Source organism: Barbus barbus (assembly GCF_936440315.1).
Source record: "Barbus barbus genome assembly, chromosome: 11".
NCBI lineage: Eukaryota > Metazoa > Chordata > Actinopteri > Cypriniformes > Cyprinidae > Barbus > Barbus barbus.
The window spans coordinates 7,924,746-7,946,008 of record NC_136739.1 but is presented as its reverse complement, the minus strand read 5'-3'; the positions used below and the strand labels follow the sequence as shown (position 1 = coordinate 7,946,008).

The following is a 21,263-nucleotide window of genomic DNA, read 5'->3' as shown; positions in this document are numbered from 1 at the left end:
CAGATACATTGCGTTTTGTCGAGCCTGCGCGAATCAGCGCGATGCAAGAATATTCTTCTTGTTAGATTACAAACTCATTTTTTGCCATTACCGCCACCTGTTGTTTAATCACGCATCTTGCGGCTAACGGTTCACTGACGTACAGAAGTGGGTTGACACACCCATATTATCCATGATGGAGCAAGACGTGGCGGCAGATTTGGAGGATGGAGAAACAACTAACGTTAATTACCCATGGCTTTATTTGTCCAAGTTAATGTCTCTCAAAGAAACGACAAGTAAAGGTTACACTTTTGTATGCAATCTTTGCAAACCAAAGTTTAAAACGCTGTCTACGTCGAAGACCTCAAGCACAAATTTAAGGACGCACATACAGGTGAGTAATGGCCATTTTAAATGTATTAATTATCCTGCTTTATTGCTCTCTATGTATTTTTGAGAAAATGTTCTACATGCAATTTACGTTGGATGTATATTTTGTTCTTGCAATGTTGTATTTGTTGCAATTTTGCCCTTTTGACAAACAGTCTGAGATATTTGAGTGTTGTAATAAAACAATACTCTTTGAAATCATAATTGTATTGCATTGTTTTAAACACTAAATATTTTACTTAAAACATTCCTCAGACACTTATTCAGTTATTTATAATATACGTTGTTCAAAAAAATCAAAAGTAGTTTCAATGTAGCTAGCTACTTTTTGATAGTAACTTGTAGTGTAGCTATAACTACTTTTCCAAAAGGGTAGCTTGACTGTAGTTTAACTACTTTAACTTACGAGTAGCTTGTAGCTTGTCAAACTACAGTTTCAGAGTAGCTTCCCCAACACTGCTGGTTCAGCTCAGCTACCAAATCTGACCTCAGAAGACTACGGAGGGTAGTCCGGACTGCTGAGCTAATCATTGGCACAACCCTCCCCACTCTCCAAGAACTGTACTTATCCAGAGTGAGCAAAAAGGCTGGTAAAATCACTCTGGACCCCTCACACCCAGCACACTCCCTCTTTGAACTGTTACCGTCTGGTCGACGCTACAGAGCACTGAGCACCAGAACGACCAGACACAGAAACAGTTTCTTTCCTCAGGCAATCCATCTCATGGACACTTGACAATAAAACACGGAACACACAACTCTATTATTTATTCACCACACTTGCTTACTTTTTTATTTATCTAATTTTTTCATTTCAAATTTGCACATATCAGACCTGTATACACATAATTGTCTATATTATATATTGCGTTTTTGCTGTTTTGTATGTTGCCCATTTGGATATTTGTATTATTATTTTATTATCTGTGTCCTGTTGCTGTCTCTCTGTTGCACTGTGGAGCTTCTGTCACTAAAACAAACTCATCGTATGTGTAAACATACCTGGCAATAAAGCTGATTCTGATTCTGATGATTGTGCAGGACTGTCCTGTATTAAACAATAATACTTCAGACTTCTGTATTCACTGTATCATCTCTCTGTGACCAGTAACATGTTACTGAAAACTTGTAAACAGTTCCTTATGAAAGAATGTCAACAAAAACAAGACATTTATCCTACATTTGTATGTACAGTAGCTGGCAGATCTATGGAATACATCCCCACGTGTGCAATATGTTCTCATGTCCTGCCTGAGGATAACATGAAAAATCCATTCAAGTTTCATGTAAATTGCATAGATTGGATTGTGCATCTGAGGCTTGTGCACACTGTATTTGTCACTACAATTTTAAAACAACTGCATATTTGTTGATTACATAAAATATCTAAAATATTCCATTTGTTTTCTTAGGGAAGTGGAAATTACCATATGTGAACATTGCATACAGTATTTCATCACATTTATAATCCACACACTTAGATCATGTAAACATCACTGATGAACATCTGTGTGTCTGTGCATGCTGATGTGTTTGAGAGGTATCATGGACTGCAGTAGGACATTATGGAAGGGGCGGGCGAGTTTTGGGTGGAGGGAAAACCACTCTCTTGGTGAGGGTGAACTCTGGCTGTGGCATCTGCTTCTTCAAACCGCTTTTGTCCGTCTTTTTGCTCACATCGCTATTCACCTGCGTCAGAATGGAGAGTAGATCGAAACCCCTACATGCACATAAGACAGAGAGACACACGATCAGAGATCCAACCAACGTCTAGAGTCAAATCAGGACACACAGTTGCAGACAGTGGGGAAACCCCATCTACCCAGTCCCTCCTTTGTGTGATTCATAAGAAGAACCGGCTCATAAGAGTTATTATTTCAAAAATATAAGGCAGAAATTATAAGAGTAGTATGCTAGTGTGCCAAATTCAGCCAATGAGTCAAGAAATAAATAAAAAATGTTCATAAATGTGGCTGATAATAATTTCAGTTCATCTATCCAACTGGAAGGTCTAGTTGAGTGCCACACAGTGTGCTCTGCACTTTTTGGCAAATTTAGTAGAGTATTTCATCATCCACGCATAGAGAAACATGCAAATATGAAGATATATGAAGTTCAGCCTCTACGCTCTGCACAAACACTTCAATAGTGCACATATTCTAGGTAATGTTAGAGCGAGTGGCCATGTAATTATGCTACTACTTACATGTTTCAGATGATAAGCCACATTTGAGTTTGACAAACGCAACGAACGTCCTGAATGATGTACTGTAATTACCATACAGACCAGCTGTTAATAATCTTTCCATCACAGACTACGTAACTTCGCCGCTTCCTGTGGAATTTTTTTCCTCCAATTAAGCATCTAATAAAATTTTGATCGACTAAGCCTCTTCTCATCGATTAATGGCTAGTCGACTATTAGGGGGCAGCCCTAGTAAAAACACAAGACACATTCTGTGTGAACAGCTCTTCTTAAAGTTTCATTTTCACCCCCAAGTGAGGAAAACCCGATAGAAAGACTTGCTCACCTTGGCACCAGCAGTTTCAAGTTGTGGCAGAGGGACTGTATAAACCAGGATCCATTGTCTTTTTCCCTGTATGAGACGTAGTGCGGTACAGTGGACATAGCTAACAGGTAGTCTGCCATCTCAGGTATGGAGTCTCTGGGTACAGCTGCATCGCTGACTGGCATGTCTTCATCATCTGGGAAAATTTGAGGAAATGCTGCTGGCTGACCGTCGGTACCCCTGCAGGCCTGGATGAAGAACAGTTTGGGTTTTTTGAAGAGAGAGGGACACTGACTTGGACTCAGGGTCTCTATCAGCTCCCTATAGGTGACAGTCTGTCCATCAACCCCGACAATGCCTTTTATTTGTCCGTGGCTCAGCACGCAGCACACCACGCAATCCGTTGACGTGTGGTCACAAGCGGCCAGGTCCCTCAGCACCTGCAAAATCTGATGGCGATCACAGTTCTGTTTGGTCAGGACCTCAAAGCCCAACCACTGGAACACAACCTCCAGACTTTCTGTGTGGACAAAAATGGACACAAGTATTATGTAACAGCAACAGTTTTGTGCACATGACCTCTGTCACGAATCCAGTCTATGAACGTCTGTTGTTCATAGACTGGACATGAACAGCCAGTTCCACTATGAACTGGTTCCACACGTTTCATGTTCTGATCATTTCATAACAGCTAGAGACCCGAGGTATGTAAATGTGTAAGTATATTTTTCCTGCGTAACTATATTTACATATCTAATGACTCAATATGTGCAATGCATCTTTATTCCTCGAAGTGGCACTGTTTGACACACAATGATGAAGTGATGTTTCACTCATAATTACCACAGGCATAAAACAAAAGAATATCATCAGCAAAATGTGAACTGGTTTGGAATGGCTTTACTGCAGAGCAATTACTGTAGACAATGAAATATAAATGCCACTGTCATTTGATGGTGGATGTGGTGAATAAAATACCAGTGATCAAAACATTGAATATGAAGTCACTGAAAACGATAGTTTTGAGAATATGGTTGAGGTCGCGAATATGAGCCAGATGCTGAATGTACTGTGGAAGTGCGCTCTGACGATGACAGCAATGGAATACCATCATCTGCTCAAACTGAACCCTTTTAAGATTCAAAAGGTAACTAAATATGCTTTATTTTATTCTTAATTGTTCTTAAAATATCAAGAGAGTTTTTTTTTTGCTATTGCAGCAGTTAGAGATCCATCCGTGCTGGATATATAGGTCCGGGTCGCTGAAGACCCAAATATGTAATAATGATTGGCGAAACATTCATGCATTTAAGGGTTATGGTTATCGGCCCACTGGTATGTGTATGTGAGTGGTGAATGGTTTGTTCTAGTGTGTCGTTTACACTAACTTTTGTCAATGTCTGTTCCATCTCTCTTCCGTAGTCCACAGTTGAAGTCACAGTTGTTGATGATCAGACAGACTCCTCTCTTTTCCCCCTTCATCTCATACTGCTGGATCTACCACACAAAAGACACAAGTGTCTAAGCAGTGGTGCTAGCAAGAACAGAGTCCAGTATAACATAATACAGTATACATACAAAAATATAGTTTGCTACACAGATCATGACCAAATAGAGCAAAATTAACTACTGAACAATTCACAAGCCCCTCAACAGGGTTTCCAGGATCTGTGTGCACGTATAACACTGGTCTTGTCGATCCATCCAGCACCAGCTGTGATTTCAACCCACGCATCTTCATTTCCTCTCTGATGACGGTATCCTGTAGCAGGAAATCCTTTTTTTCTGCAGCAGCAGTAGCCCATGTCTTCTGTGATTGCTTTCCTTCTCCACACTGTTCTTCTAATCTCTCATTGCAGTGGCTCAGTCTTCTTCTTTCCAATCAAGCATTACTAAGCACATACACCAAAATGCCAAAACATTATGACCACCACCTGTCTAATATGCTGTTGGTCCTCTTTATGCTGCCAAAACAGCACTGACCAGCCGAGTCATGGACTGAAGGTGTCCTTTGGTATTTTGCACAAAGACATTAGCAGAAGATCCTTAATGTCCTTAAGTTGTGAGGTTGAGCCACCATAGATTGGAGTGGTTGGTCCAGCACATCCAACAGATGCTCAGTCAGATTAACATCTGAAGAATCTGAAGATCAGGACATCTTGAACTCTGCATTATGTTCCTCAAATCATTCCTAAACAATGTGCAGTAAAGATCCAGCTGAAATAGGCCACTGCCTTTAGGGAATACCATTACCAGGAAGGGTTTACCAGGTCTGCAACAAAGTTTAGGTAGGTGGCATGTGTCAGATTGATGTCCACATGAATGGGGCCTCCCAGCAGATCACAGTCCCTCGACCAGCTTGTCAACTTCCCGCAGTGTATCCTGGTGCCATTACATTCCCAAGTAAACTCATTAGACCAGATGACCTTCTTCCATTTCAACTACGTTTCGGTTGTGGACAGGGGTCAATTATTTGCTCTCTGACTAGTCTGCACCGGTCACCGTGATTTAGCCAAGTAAGACATGTTCCTAGATCAACATCTTTTGTTGATTCTGGATCAACATTACTGTCCAAAAATACAGACTTACCACAATCCCTACCCCTAAGCCTAACCCAACCCATAATTTATTCCTAAAATCAGTGGGAAATGGTAGCTGATTAAGAAGGGTGTAGAAGCACCTAACCCTGATGGTAAGCCTAAAACAGATATTTCCTGAAAAGTTACAATTCTGATTCGTTGATTGTAATGTTGTTCCAGGATCAACAAGGATGTTGATCCAGGAACATGTTGTACTTGGTGAAATCACACTCACCGCTCCTACACAGGCCCATATGTGCCATCATTAAAATTGACATCACATAGACTTACTATTGGTTTGGTCCAGACAGAATAGCCACCAATTTGTGGTTTGTCCCTCCTTGGACAGGTGTTGGTAGATTTTCACAAATGCTGACTGGGATCACCCCACAACCCTTGCTGTTTCAGAGAGGCTCTGACGCACTTGTCTGGACACAACAATTTGGCCCTTATCAAAGTCACTCAGATCTCTATTCCTGGCCATTTCTCTTGCACCAACTGGTTGTTCATTTATATACTGTAAATTACCCAGACCTTCACATGTGACCTTGTTAGATGATTACCAATATTAATTTCACCTATGAGTAATCATAATGTTTTGCCTCATCAGTGTATTACATCATGCATTCTCTTTTTACATATGATAAGCTTCCCATTTAATACATTTTGTTTCCTATTTTATATATGGTCAGGACATCTTAATACATTATCTTCTATCTAACCTTAACATGGAAACATTTTAAACGGTAACACTTTACAGTATAGTTAAGTTCATTAACATCAGCTAATGGATTGGGTACCCTGAAGAGTTAACAACAACATGTTAATTTATAAATATAATATTGTGCATTATTAATTCCATTTGTTCATAATACAAGTAATGTTAATATATACAACATGAAATGTTTAAAATGTTCATATTAACATAAGATTAATAATTGCAGCTCTGTTCACTGTTATATCAACTAATGCATTAACTAGCGAATACTACCTCATTGTAACGTGTTTTATTGTACCAGGCTTTTTAATGCGGCACACACGGAGCATATACAGTATTATACAAAAATCAGTCAAAGGAATTGTGTCACAAACACAAAGTTATTATTAAGATAAACAAAAACAAGAATTAATTATGTTGCTCATTTGTTAAAATCCAACAAATAATTCTGGCGTTTTTCCATGGGCACCCTAATTGTTGAATAGGAATGTCAAAATGTTTTAAGTTATTATTTATGTAGACCTGAATTAAAAAAAATTAAGAATTAAACGTGTCTACATTTCTAGCCGATCGTAATTTAAAGTTTAGCATACATAATATTTTTCTTAGAAGCTGTCAGTAAGTTTTGTATGATTTTTGTCCGCATTTGTAACTGAAGATCTGGAGCAATATAATTATTCATTTTATTTTTGCTAATTACTAAGTGAAAATGTTATGTTTAAGTCTTATTATTATTTGTTCATGTACAGATGAATGTAAAAAATGAAAAGGTGTTTGTGTTTCTAAACAAATCAAAGGTGAACATGCTGAGCATGCATAAGATTTTTATTTAGCACGTCAGTAAGAACTTGGTCCATTGTTCATTTCATTTTACCGCGGATTCATTTACAAACAAGGCACAATTAAACCGAAAATTTTCAGAAAGATTGAAACTAAAAGACGATGATGTGCCAGCTATACTGGATCAGACAGTAAAGTCGCAACATAAGTGTGCGTTTTTATTACGTGATCATCACTATTGCTTTGTCTGTTATTACAGATCGCTGGATATGTACTATTTATGCATCCATGAAGGCGGTATGCTGTCAAACATACACAACTATTAGCCAATCATAGCAGTGGGCGTTTACTTCCGAGTCTACAATCACCACCACGCCCATTCAAACAGAGCGTTCTGATGAGGGGGGGTCAAAACAGGACAGAATATAGCCTATTACTCCTAAATTATGATGTATTTTATGTAAAAATCTTGATAAAAATATAAGTGGACTTCAGAGAACAGTACAAAATAAAAAAAAACAAAAGGCAGTTCATGACCCCTTTAAGGGGGAGGGGGTGGGGGGTTGTTCGGTGTGCTGATCACCCACCGGTGGAAAATGAAATCGCCGCCTATGCAGTCACCCTTTAAAGGATGTAAGGAAATATGAAAGTGCTCACCATTTATTTACAATACAGAAGGATCTTTGTGCATTTACCACTGACAACATCAGAAAGAAATTGTGGATTTTTAATAACCAAGTTTGAGCCACTCTTATCACCATTTTTGGGTCTGTGTTATTAAAGGCAGGCGATTGTAACCAAGCTCTTGATCATCATGGATGAACTTCTCATTGCAGCATTATGAGAAGGTTATCCAAACATGTTTATGCAAAATATTTGTTATTTAAATGTTCTGTTCATACATTATATTTATTTCTGTAATATTTATTTGTAGTTTTATTATATTACAATACATTATTTTATTGTCAAATATACTTTGTATTAAATTATAAAAACTTTTGTTGTAATTTATTTATTACACATACAATTCGTGCTTAATATGCAAAATGCTAAAACCACTGATCAGAGAAACCATTTTCGATTTATACATAATCTGTAAGAGTACAGAAGGTTTAAAGGGGTCCTATTATGCTCTTTTACAAAGTCTTGAGGCTGTATAGAATGATAAAATTTAAGGTTTAGGGCAAACTTCTTGTATTAAACACACTGCTCACATTTTTTCACGCACTGACTTTGATGCAATATTGTACAATTGCATAAAATTGAAGTTGTTCAAATAAACAAATATTTCCAGCCCATAGACGATAATTAAAAATAAGTTTGATCATATTAATTGAGTTATTCTCTGTGATTGCGTGCAACGATTGAATATCGTTATACTGTGAAGAATGAATATAATTAAAAAATAAACAAAATAACAACAAAAATAAAATTAAATCAGTCCGAGTATTTCTCTGTCAGTAATTTGAGCTGCGTGCTCTTCATTAATCTGACTGGCAGCGCTGCGTTGCTCAGGCTAATGTTATACATTAAAACGAAGGATGACATGATACATGGTATGGAATCAGTATAAATAAGCGTTTATTGCGTCAATGTTCAACTAAACTAAATTAGTTTAATTTTCTTCACAAAACTGGCGTCTGTCCATCGACAATAAGCAGGCGGAAATTCCTTTACGCTACTAATCGGAGCCGGATGTGACGACACGCGGATTGTGAAAAAAAGGCCTATACCTTTCCCCCCAGCCTGACACAAATGACTCGATTAGTTCCGGGTTTGATGAAGGCCCGCCTTCCAAAAAACTAAATGTGTTCTGATTGGTTAGCTGTCCCAGTGCGTTGTGATTGGCGAACAGCTTAGACTGCGTTTCAGTATTGCCCCGTCCCTTGCCAAAACAGCAAGTTCATCAATATTGCTAAATCAATTCAGACCTCGAGAATATTGAACAAGAGGATCGCGCAGAACCTTTGCACGCACGGATATTGCAAGACATATTAAAGTGGTAATGTAATTGTTTTTTTTTTTGGCTAAATCACGTTTTAGATGGGATGTCAACAACAGCTTAAAAACTGCATTGACTATGTACAGATAAGTGCAACGGTAATATGTATTATGTTTATTGTTCTTTAATTCTAACATTATAACATGAATTGCACTAAAACTGTTATACAGTTGAATTTATACCGATAGTCCCACAGATTTACACTATTTGTGGCCACATATATACGCAAATTAATTCTCTGCCAAACGGGAGGCGCTGTTGGAGCGGGAGAGAGCGAGGTTTCCCCCGTAACGCTGTACACAAAACAGAGCTCCCTCACAAATTAGATTAGATTAGATTAGATTCAACTTTATTGTCATTTATGCAGAGTACAAGTACAGAGCTAATGAAATGCAGTTAGCATCTAACCAGAAGTGCAAGAATATAGTGTTTTGTAACTCTGTAAGTGCAGAGTAAATGAAGATATGATTTACAGAATGTACAGTGGAATTGCTATATACAGTATTGAGCAGAGTATATACAGAATATAAATATGAATGCAATGTAGGGATTGTATGTACATTATGAACAGAGCAATGTAGATTATATAGATTACAGATTATATATACACATTATGAACAGCAGAGACGTGAGAACAGTGGTAATAAATAAATAAATACAGCTGGATGAGTGTGTGCAAGTATTGATAGAACAATGTATTCTATGCAAAATAACAGTAGTGCAATATTTTATAGAAATAGTTTACTGTGCTTTGTACAGTAACAACTTTAGACAGTTTATATTGTAATAACTTTAACAATGTGCAGTCTGTGCAAAATATGAGTAGTGCAAATGCATGTGTGTAAAGTACTGTGACCAGTGCAGTAATAAGCAGGTGCAGGTTAGATTGGTGGTGTGGCGTTCAGAAGTGTCACAGCTTCGGGGAAGAAGCTCTTCCTGAGCCTACTAGTGCGAGAGCGTAGGCACCTGTAACGCCTGCCGGATGGAAGGAGGGTGAAAAGTCCATGGTTAGGGTGAGAGGCATCCTTGATGATGTTTCTTGCCCTGCCCAGACAGCGCTTATGATAAATGTTCTCAATGGAAGTTAACTGGGTGCCGGTGATCCGTTGAGCAGTTTTCACCACCCGCCGGAGTGCTTTGCGGTCAGATGCGGAGCAATTGCTGTACCATACTGAGATGCAGTTCGTGAGTATGCTCTCAATGGTACAGCGGTAGAATTCCACAAGGATCCTGGGATTCAGGTGAACTTTCTTAAGGCTCCTTAAGAAGTAAAGGCGCTGCTGTGCCTTTTTGACCAGAGTGGAGGTGTTATGGGACCAGGTGAGGTCATCAGAGATGTGGATGCCAAGGAACTTGAAACTCGACACACGCTCCACTACAGCTCCGTTGATGTAGATGGGTGTGTGTGCATGACTCCTAGTCCGCCTGAAGTCCACAATGATCTCCTTTGTCTTCTGGGTGTTTAGTTCTAGATTGTTGGTGGCACACCACACAGCCAGGTGCTGCACCTCATCCCTGTAGGCTGATTCATCGTCATCCTTGATCAGACCTACCACCGTGGTGTCATCTGCAAATTGAATTATGGTGTTGGAGCCATAAACAGGAACACAGTCATGGGTGAAGAGGGAGTACAGGAGAGGGCTCAGTACGCAGCCCTGTGGCACGCCGGTGTTCAGGGTGATGATAGAGGAGGAGAGGTTATCTAACTTAACGGACTGAGGTCTGTTAGTCAGAAAATCTAGAATCCAATTGCAGATGGGTGTGCTGATTCCAAACTGGCTGATCTTGGAGGGGATTACCGTATTAAATGCAGAACTGAAATCTATGAACAGCATTCTCACATGTGTGTTTTGACTGTCCAGGTGGGTGAGGGCAGAGTGAAGTGCTGTTGAGATGGCGTCCTCTGTTGACCTATTGTGGCGATAGGCAAATTGGAATGGGTCTAGTGTAGCAGGGAGACAGGATTTTAAGTGGGATGCAACCAGTTTCTCAAAACACTTGGCAATGATGGGGTGAGTGTAACAGGACGGAAGTCGTTAGGGACCGAGGCAGTGGAGTGTTTCGGTACTGGTACGATGGTGGAGGTTTTGAAGATAGTGGGGACAGTTGTTTGGGCCAGGGACAGATTGAAAATGTCCGTGAAGACCTCAGCTAGCTGCTCCGCACAGGCTTTAAGCACACGACCAGGTATTCCGTCAGGGCCAGCTGCCTTCCGTGCATTCACCTTACGCAGAGTGGAGTAGACATCTGATGTGGAGAGTGTGAGAGGTAATTCACTGGGTTGATGCTCAGCTTTGAGTGAGATCTCATTATTTTGATCAAAACGAGCATAAAAGTGATTGAGCTCGTCTGGGAGGGAGGCAGAGCTGGAGTTAGGTGGTTTGTAATCTGTGATAGATTGTATGCCTTGCCACATACGCCGGGGGTCTGAAGAATTGAAGTGATCTTCAATCTTCTGTTTGTGTGTGAGTTTGACCTGGCAGATACCCTTCCTCAGGTTGGCTCTGGCTGAGCTGTAAGCCTCCTGGTCTCCAGACCTGAAGGCTGCATCTCTTGCTTTGAGCAGGAGGCGAACCTTTCTGTTCATCCAGGGCTTCTGATTGGGGAAAATATTTATTTTTTTGTGTGTGGTCACTCTGCTCACACAGCTGTTGATGTGCTCCAGGACAGAGTTGGTATAAATGTCAATGTTAATCTGAGAGTTTGTGGTGGCCTGGGCAGCAAACTCACTCCAGTCTGTGTGCTGGAATTGATGTTGAAGAGTGGAGTCAGCACCTTCCAGCCAGATTTTAACAGTCCTTATTGTAGGTTTCACACATTTGATGACCGGGGTATACTTGGGGAGCAGGAACAAAGAGAGGTGATCAGACTGACCCAGGTGGGGGAGGGGTGTGACTTTGTAGGCATCACTCACATTAGTATAAACGTGGTCCAATGTTTTATGTCCCCTTGTAGTGCAGGAGACATTTTGATGAAATTTAGGGAGAACAGATCTAAAAGTGCAGTGATTGAAGTCCCCAGCAATGATAAAGGCTCCATCCGGGTGCAGGGTTTGTAATTTGCTAATAGCAGCACAAAGTTCTTTCATAGCCACGTTAGCATTAGCGTCCGGAGGTACATAAACTGCAGCAGCAACAATGCAAGTAAACTCACGTGGTAGATAGAATGGCCTGCACTTGATAATCAGGAACTACAGCTCAGCAGAGCAGTAGGTATCAACAATGACAGAGTCTTTACACCATGATTTATTTACATAAATGCATACTCCACCACCCTTGTTTTTACCAGAGGTTGCTGCTACTCTGTCAGCCCTGAAGAGAGAGCGTCCATCCATATGCACCATGCTGTTTGGGACATCGTTGCAGAGCCATGTTTCAGTGAAGAACATAACATTACAGTCCATAAGCCATTTCTGTGTGAGGGTCCAGATCTTTAGTTCATCCATCTTGTTCATCAGAGACCGTACATTGGCAAGGAAGATGCTGGGCAGAGCTGGTTGATGTGGGTTTAGCCTTAGCTTCGCACGCAGCCCTCCACGCTTTCCCCGTCTTTGTTTACGGTCTCGACGCCGATGCCGAGCACTTCCGGCCGGTACGAGTGATCCGCACCAGGTTTTGATTTTGAAACGTGCAGTGCTCAAGTGCTCTCCCCACCCACCAACCATTAAAATTTCCGTTGGCGGGATTTACAATTTGTGATGTCACAAATACAGGAAAACAACTTTGTAGTCCAAACGAGCCGTTCGTTGTAGTTCTTGAAAAGGGATTTTTTTTTAAACTAAATATCTCCCTTTGGAGTGGACTTTGATATTTGTAACTTTGTAGATCGTTTTATGCCCAAACATATACACTACACACTGACTAAGATTCAAAAAAGTGAAAACGCATTATAGGACCCCTTTAATACATTTAATTTAGATGCTTCTCCAAGTAATTTACAAATCATGAAAAACAAAACAGTACATTTTGCAGCAATACCACAGACCACAAAAATACACTTTTTTTTTTTTTTTTTTTTATGAAGGTCTTTGGAATAAGCAGATAGAAGCTGTTAATACTTGTGCTAACACTTGTGGTTTTGTACATTTATACATTTACAATTATATACATTTAAAAGCTCATATAATATAGTATATACTGCATAAATATCAAAATAATTATTTGAAACTTGAAATGCTGGCCACATTTTTAATGCAGCAGACTTCTTCAAAATATTCTGAAAAGAAAACCTTATGAGAACCTAATGTGACTTAATGTAATAAAGACAGTGGCACTGAAAGCCCAAAATATGTGTGCACCTTATTCAGAACAAGCACTATATAGTCATGCTAATGAGCGCAGAATCTAAATGCAACATCACTTTTCTCCCTCACAGAAAATGTTGAGCAGAAACACTTATCACAATTTTCAGAATCAATTCAACAATGTTGAAGTTGGAAGTGTGTTCATTTATACTTAGCCATCTATCATGAAAACAATCCTGAAGTGAACACAGAGATTGTACAACATTTGAACTTATTCTGAAAGTTTGCTCTACCACTGATAACAGCAGGCTGAGGTACATTTTTGATTCAGTAGAAGTAATTCACATTCTATTGTCCAAGTAACCACAATTGTTGCAAAAGATGAGTCAAAACATTTATGATAATCAACATTAAGCCACACATGCTGTCGATTAAGCTAAACGTATTGAACACAGCATAAATATCTAATGCATAAAAGGCTTACCTCTGGATTTTCAGTCACAGACATGTTTAAGCTCTCGTTTTTAATCACTGAGTGCAGGCTCTGATCTAAGACACAGGGATAAGACCATTTTTAGTTTAGGTTGAAAACAGACATCAAACGTGATGTAGTATTGGAGATTTACTGCAGTACCTCGACTAACCGCAGCAGCACCTTCAGTCAGACTTAGTCTGTCCACCTGCTCCTCCATTATGTCAACTGTCAAAAATAGCAATGGAAAACAAATACATTTTTGTATTTAAGACATTATTTGTTTGTATATGTCAATATGCAAGATTTCCCTTTCCTTTGTGAATAATGTTAAAGGAGTAATTTCCAGATTGTTTCACTAGCTAATATGCTAGTGGTTTGAGTCTTTATTGACACCTGTATCTGTTTATAAATACAGATAAAGTGAATCACACACATCTTTTTTTTTTTTTAATTCCAGCTGTACAGCATGACATAAGCTACAGTACAGAATTGACTTCTGATTTTATGAACTGGTTATTGTTTTATATGGAGTTTCTAAAAACACTTCCTGCAAAGCATGCAAAATAAACTCACCCGATGTAAGTGATGTCACCAATGAGAGCTGTATAAAAGAGAGAAAGATTATGACAGGGTTTCCACAAAATTATTAGTCAGCACAACGGTTTTTAACATTGATAATTACGCTACATAATAAATGTTTCTTGAGCAGTAAATCTGCCTATTAGAATGATTTCTGAAGGATTATGTGACACTGAAGACTGGAGTAATGATGATGCTGGAAATTCAGCTTTGCATCACAGGAATAAACAACATTTTACAGATTTGACAAGATATTCAAAGAGAATAACAGTTATTTTAAATTGTAATAATATTTCACAATAATACTGTACTTTTGATCAAATAAATGTGTAGATAAATATTTCAATACACATCTGAAAATCTCCCTCTCCAGCTCTTAAAACTCATTCATGCATAAACATGGAAATGAGCACAATATAAAACATTTTTCCTCTTGTGTTCCACAGAAGAATTATGACATAGGGAAGAGTAAAACATCCACAAAAATATGTACATTAATACAAATTAGGCAAATGAAGTTATACCGGAGCAGGTGAGTACAACGCAGGAGTAATATCCCCGATCTCCTGAGCAATAACCATTCTACCCACTGCAATAAGACAAAAAAAAAAAATGCAAATATCTGTACAAATACAAATTAATGTTTCATTCTATGGTTTAACACTTCACACTGTAGCTTATGCATAAAGTCCATTTACCTCCTCACAGTTTTGAGTGATACTGTAGCTTATTTTAAATATACCAGAGGCAAATTAACATCATATCATGAAATAATAAAACAGCCACTCACTCTCACAATTCTCTGTTTTGTATTGAATTATTCTTTTTTCTAAACTGGGATTGATATCTGCTATAATTTTCTGCAGAACATCCAAATTATTTTCATCCAAAAGGTCCTCCTTCTCCATCTCCAAAAACAACTGCAACAGCGTCTAAAAGACATGATTGTTTATAGGTAGTTTAGTCAATCCTCACAGTTTGGTCACATGCAGAGCACCGAGGCCGTGTCTCTCACCATGTCCTTCTCCAGTTTTTTACGTGGTAATGTTTTTAACAGTAGGAATTTGATGTCTTTCAGGTCCTGCTCACAGATGAACTCTGACAGTTCATACAACAACTGTCTGAAATACATAAAAACAAATACTGATGATTATTACAAAGCAACTATAAAGACTTTTTGAGGTTCCTTGTAAAATACAGTCACCCCAAAAAGACACAAATGCTACTGCATTAAAAAAAAAATAGCCCAAATAGCTCGCCCTGTGTTGGCAGTGGCTATTCACACTAAATCTGCCCACCAATGTGGGATCTTCTACAAAAGAACATCAAATCTGTCAAACATCAGCTCCATTGGCGTAGATGGTAAATCATGTACTGTAGTCTTTTTGACACAACCCGAGTTTGAATCTGCCTTTTGCAGAACTTTTTTCCCTCCATTTCAAATCTCATATCACATCGGAAAGGCATTTATTTTCAATAGAAATTAAGAAAATAATCAAAAAGTTTTTAAAAAAGTATCGGGTAGGGTTAGGTGTAGGACTTTATTGTCCCAATATGTTGGCATCCATTTAATAATTTGAATTAAAATTATAATTTACACTCAATACGTTATTATTGCATATAGTTTTTTAATGTACTACAATACTGAGGTGCAGATAATTGCCACTATTTGCTTTAAGGAGTATAAATAGAAGAAAACCCTGCTATTTTAACAGTGTACATAGAATCTATTGCTATTTTCACTGTGTAAATAGAATCCATTTTCTGACCTGATCAAACACGTTTCTATTACTAGCAGCTGCATCCCTCACCTGTATGGGGAGATTTGTTGACTATATGTTGTGCCGTTGGTTGGCATAAAATCCTCTGAGGTCAGATTGCGGATCAGGCTGTTCCGTTTCAGGATCCTGAGCAGCTCTAGAAGCAGAGACGGATCCTCCCATGACAGTAGGTCCCTGTTCTCCAGAAGACTGAACAGATGTCCGGCTGAGGTCACGGTGCTGAGGTCTTTCAGACACAGCAGATCAGAGCAGAGGAACACCAGGTCCTGCACCTCATCGACAGTGAGAGACGCCTGCACCTTTAACAGCACCCGCTGAAACTCCAAATCCGTCTGCATCTATTACACATTCATAATGCTGCAGCAATAAAAATTCAGATTTATTTTACATACTATTTACTAAATTTACCACAAGCTACCCTGTAGTGAATGCAGATAAAGATGAATCCTTAAGGCCCATCTGTGATGTGCTATCCAGTTTTTGACCCACAATGCCATATCACAAGAGATACATTAAAAACAAACATTTTTGGTTTTATTTTTGCACTGTAATGTAGAGAATATAAGTGACTTATGTTTTATTTTAATGTATATTTTTAATGTGCATTTAGTTTTGGCTTATTACAGACTATTGACCCTTTGTAGTAAAAAGTTTGGGCAGCTCTGGTCTAGGTTATTCCATCTCATATGGTCCAAAAATTGTAGAGTTGGTTGTGTGACCAATTTGTAATTTTTGGATTATTACCTAGTATTACAAAAAAAAATCCTTTTTTATTTTACTTGGTTATTTTTTTTTGTCATGGCCCACAACAAATTTTGGGTTATGCAGACATTTACGGAAACCTTTATGTCAGCTCAGCATCCTTCTAGCTCCTTGAAACAAGAAACAGTCCCTAGAGCACATTTCTATGTACAAACATTTTGCACATTCTTTTTGCCTAGACTTGGAACTTGTCCAAATGTAGCTAATGACCAATATTGCTCAGTGTTCCACTTTTAAGGTCAGAGGTCACTGAGGTAAGTATAGTGCACACTCAGAACATTTCAGGTTTGAGACTGCATATAGGTTACATCATAGCGTGATTACATAAAAAGAATGATGAACAAAATTAAATGAAATGTCCAAAAGAACGAGTTTGCAGAAAAGAATCAGATTTCTCTGTTGCCTGAGGCTATGGATTACAGATAATGATGTTATAAATAACGGCCAATTTCTTTCTCAGATCAAATGTTCCACTTCATAAGACCTCAATATGTTGCCAGGAGCCATGCATGAGTTTTAATTTTGCAATCCTTGATATACTTTTTTAAAACATGTTAAGTTACATTTTATGAATCACCAAGGACCATGTTTGAGTTAAAAATCTTTACTGTTCTACTGAAGAAAAAAAAATCACCTACATCATGGGTGACTAATGAAACTGGGCCTCACCCACTCTGACATCATGCACAAAGGTTTTATTGGGGCTGGGGTTTCATTATATGGCAGGTGGAGACAGTGATTTGGGCAGTTTAACCGTGTTTTCAATACTTTTTCTTTATTATGCCTATTCTTTGCTCAAGTTTCTAGATTTCAGACATGTACAAAGTATAATAACATTAATGTCTTTCATTATGTTTCATTGTAACATTTTTTTTATGTTTATGTACAGTACAATACTGCCAAACTAATCAAATTAGAGCATAAATGCTATAATATTATTACTGATTGGGAAACAGCAAAATATAATAAAATTCAGTATTGTCTGACCCCAAAAAGAAGTCTACACAGTGAAAGATAAAATACATCTGAAAACAAAATACAAACTCAGCAGACACAACCTTGCCATAGAAACCAGCAGACACAGGAAAATGTGTCTGTTGCAGGAAGAAAGCCCTTCTTATCATGTGAACACAAGAACTGCAGCAGTCTGTGTCTGTTTCCACCACATTTTACTTGGTCTCACTCTATTTTTATTATTTTTTTTAATTCTAGTATTTAATTTTTTCTTTTAGGTGTAACTTCTTCCTTATTTAGTGATATATATTTTTTGTTCTGCACATTTCTTTCTCATATTTCAAATTATGTACATTGCTTAGCACTGTTACTGTCATGCTCTGTTCTACTACAGGTATCTGTATGCAGCTCATCTGTAAAGCATTGGCAATATGAATGAATATTTATTTATATATTTTTACAAACACACACACACATATACAGTATGCATGTATGTATATATATATATATATATATATATATATATATATATATATATATATATCCTCCTGTGTGACTTCACTTTCTATGTTTGCTATGAAAGGGAATTTACTACAATGACAAAAGCTGTTTTGAATCACTTTTATGCTTTTCCACACTCAAAAAGTCTTGTGTGGCGGCCTTGTAATATTTCCTAATGGGGGCATGCTTCAGATTTTACTTTAAAGCTGAATCTTGTAACTGGAAAAGCTGTAATCGGCAGAACTACTCACAGTCATGCTACAAAATTCTAGTTAGGTTAGTGTTGCAATGTTCAACAATGCTTTGGTGTTAGTCACTCTTAGTGCTCATAGCCTGAACTTTTTGCACGCATTGCCATCTAAGTTTTAAGATAAAGATATAGTAGATAGTTTTAAACAGATATGAAAAGCATAGTAGGCTATTTTATATTAAATCTAGCTCAAGATTGATCATCCCAGTGCAATAATTCGCCTTTACTCAATCAGACACTCATAGATCGAGATGACGTTCGTTTATTTCGGCATCTCATACAGAAGAATTCAATAACACAAAAAGAGACGTACCGTGCCTACTGGCACAACGACTGTACCCTTGAAAGGAGTTGAAGAAATCAATTAAATCAGTCTTTTTGGTTAAGGCATCACTGCGACAAAAAAAATCCAACTGATTTCTTACAGTAGGTTAGGCTACATGATCCAAATCCGCTCCTAGTGGAACAGAACCGTGTTTTGCACAAACAGGGATTCACAACCATATTCTACATCAGTGTGAACGCCTTTAATCTAGTTCGTGGTACCTTCAGCCAATTTATGAATCTGCAGCACCCACAAACAGGCTATTCAATGAAACGTCGCTCTAAATATATTTAGATTTAAATAACAAATACAAATGAATTAGCCTACAAATACTTTCTTTACTTTTTGATCGGATTTATCATTGAAAACTAAACGACAACAATAAAAAGCTTATCGTTTTAGTCTGGTCTGTAGGGGCTAGGGAAGTGTCAAAAGTCAAGGTCCATTCAATCATTGTCTTACCTCTGTGAGTGAAGTCAGGCTGCAGCCTAGCTCTTCTCAATGTGAAGATGTCAGGGCTTGTCTCGAATATTTAAGGCAAGCTATTTTCTACATGATATTTCTACTTTACTTATCGAAAGTAGTGGACACGCCTCCTTTATGCCTACTTCCTTAATGAACGAGTGAAGTTAGTTTCGTTTTCGTTTTGAAGGTTACACATTTAGGCTAAAGCCAAACGGCTAGAACTTCTAAAAAGCTTATTAAATATTCTCCAAAATACGATTACTGTAAACATGGAAAACTTTCTTTCATTATTTCCAGTCGATATTACGGGAATCGGCGTGTTACCCCGGAAAGTTCCTCTTGGCGAAGTAAGGGACCGTGGAGGAAGTGCAATTTTAAACCGTCGACATGAATGTATAAATAAATAAATAAATAAATAATATATATATATATATATATATATATATATATATATATATATATATATATATATATATATATATATATATATATATGATTTATAATCACTGTTGGAAACAGTTGTGCTGCTTAATATTTTTTGAGAATATTTTTCAGGATTTTCAGGTACATGCTGAAATTGCCACGAGAAACATTTAAAAACAGCTGGCTTTTCCCCCATGCAGATATTGTTTGTCAGTAAGATTGTGACTCATTCAAAACAGGAATTTGACATCAGACATTTCCTTTCCTTATGGAGAAAAACGTACAGTGCCTTGCGAAAGTATTCATACCCCTTCATTTTCCCCCACATTTTTATGTTGCTGGCTGCATGCCTTATGTTAAACTGCTTTAAATTACTTTTTTTTCCACATCAATCTACACTCCATACAGTATAACTGTAGAGCAAAAATAAAAATAAATAAATAAAATAAGTAGTAAAAAAAAAATAAAAAAGCTTTTTTAAACATCTTTGCAAATTTATTAAAAATAAAAAACTTAAATGATTCCATTGCATAAGTACTCATACCCTTCTCTGGGAAATTTGGAATTTAGCTCATGAGCATTCATATTGCTTACATGTGTTACTAGACTTTGAGTGATGGTAACCTGTGGCAAATTCAATTGAATGGGTATGATTAGGAAAGGCACACACGTCTTAATAAAAGGTCCAACAGCTGATAATGCATATCAGAGCAAAAACCAAGCCCTGGGGCCAAAAGAACAGTCTGTAGAGCTCAGAAACAGGTTTGCGTCAAGCCACACATCTGGGAAAGAGTTCAGAAAAACTTCTGCTTCATTGAAGGGTCACAGAAGCATGTAGTCTCTATTACCCTTAATGGAAGAAGTTTGAAACAACCAGAATTCTTCTTAGAGCTGGACTCCTGGCCAAACTGAGCAATTGATGGATAAGGGCTTTGGTTAGAGTGGTGACAAAGAACCTGATTGTCACTCTAGTTGAGCTCCATGATCATATATGCAGATAGGAGAAATCTACAGAAGGACAAACATCACTGCAACACTCCACCTATCTGGGCTTTATGACGGAAGGGCCAAACTCAATCCCCTTCTCAGTGAAGACAAAAGAAAACACACTTGGAATTTACAAAAAAAACACCTAAAGGACCCTCAGACTCTGAGAAACAAGATTCTCTGGTCTGATGAAGCTCAGTTCTAAGCATCATTTTTGAAGGGAACCAGCTCTGCTCATCACCTGCAGAGTACCATCCCAAAAGTAAAGTGTGCTGGTAGCAGCCTCATGCTATGGGGCTGTTTTTCAGCAGCAGGGACTGAGGGACTCATCAGAGTAGAAGAAAAGCTCAATGCAACAAAAAATTGAGATAGCCTTAATGAAGAACCCAGAGCATTCAGGACCTCAGACTGCGCAGAAGGTTTACCTTCCAACAGGACAGTGATCCTAAGCACACAGCAACAGTGGCTTATACACAACGCTGTGAATGTCTTTGAGTGGCCCAGCCACAGCCTGGACTTGAACCCAATCAAATATTTCAGGAGAAACCTGAAAATGT

General features: G+C 38.2%; 1 protein-coding gene across 3 annotated transcripts; it reads right to left on the bottom strand.

The window, feature by feature from the left end:
- Positions 1–1,125: 1,125 nt before the first annotated feature.
- On the bottom strand, positions 1,126–19,689 carry LOC306876699 (caspase-8-like). Of its 3 annotated transcripts, none has more exons than XM_079428049.1 (11): positions 19,294–19,689; positions 16,070–16,377; positions 15,274–15,379; positions 15,049–15,190; positions 14,783–14,847; positions 14,253–14,280; positions 13,839–13,904; positions 13,689–13,753; positions 4,271–4,379; positions 2,904–3,402; positions 1,126–2,092 (listed from the first exon to the last, which is right to left on the bottom strand). In XM_079428049.1, the coding sequence occupies exons 2-11, from the start codon at positions 16,375–16,377 to the stop codon at positions 1,936–1,938; spliced, it is 1,545 nt and encodes a 514-aa protein (XP_079284175.1). In that variant the 5' UTR covers positions 19,294–19,689; the 3' UTR covers positions 1,126–1,935. The 3 variants fall into 3 exon arrangements, with proteins under 3 accessions (XP_079284175.1, XP_079284176.1, XP_079284177.1); XM_079428050.1 differs by having other exon boundaries at positions 16,070–16,396; positions 19,294–19,452; XM_079428051.1 differs by having other exon boundaries at positions 1,145–2,806.
- Positions 19,690–21,263: the final 1,574 nt, after the last annotated feature.

What these genes read in the sequence shown, in the direction of transcription:
- LOC306876699 (XM_079428049.1), bottom strand. Translation starts at nt 16,377, where the DNA reads ATGCAGACGGATTTGGAGTTTCAGCGGGTGCTGTTAAAGGTGCAGGCG. An exon ending in AAAAACTGGAGAAGGACATG is followed by an intron (nt 15,191 to 15,273) that starts GTGAGAGACACG and finishes CATGTCTTTTAG; the next exon opens with ACGCTGTTGCAGTTGTTTTT. An exon ending in CTGTGACTGAAAATCCAGAG is followed by an intron (nt 4,380 to 13,688) that starts GTAAGCCTTTTA and finishes TTTGTGTGGTAG; the next exon opens with ATCCAGCAGTATGAGATGAA.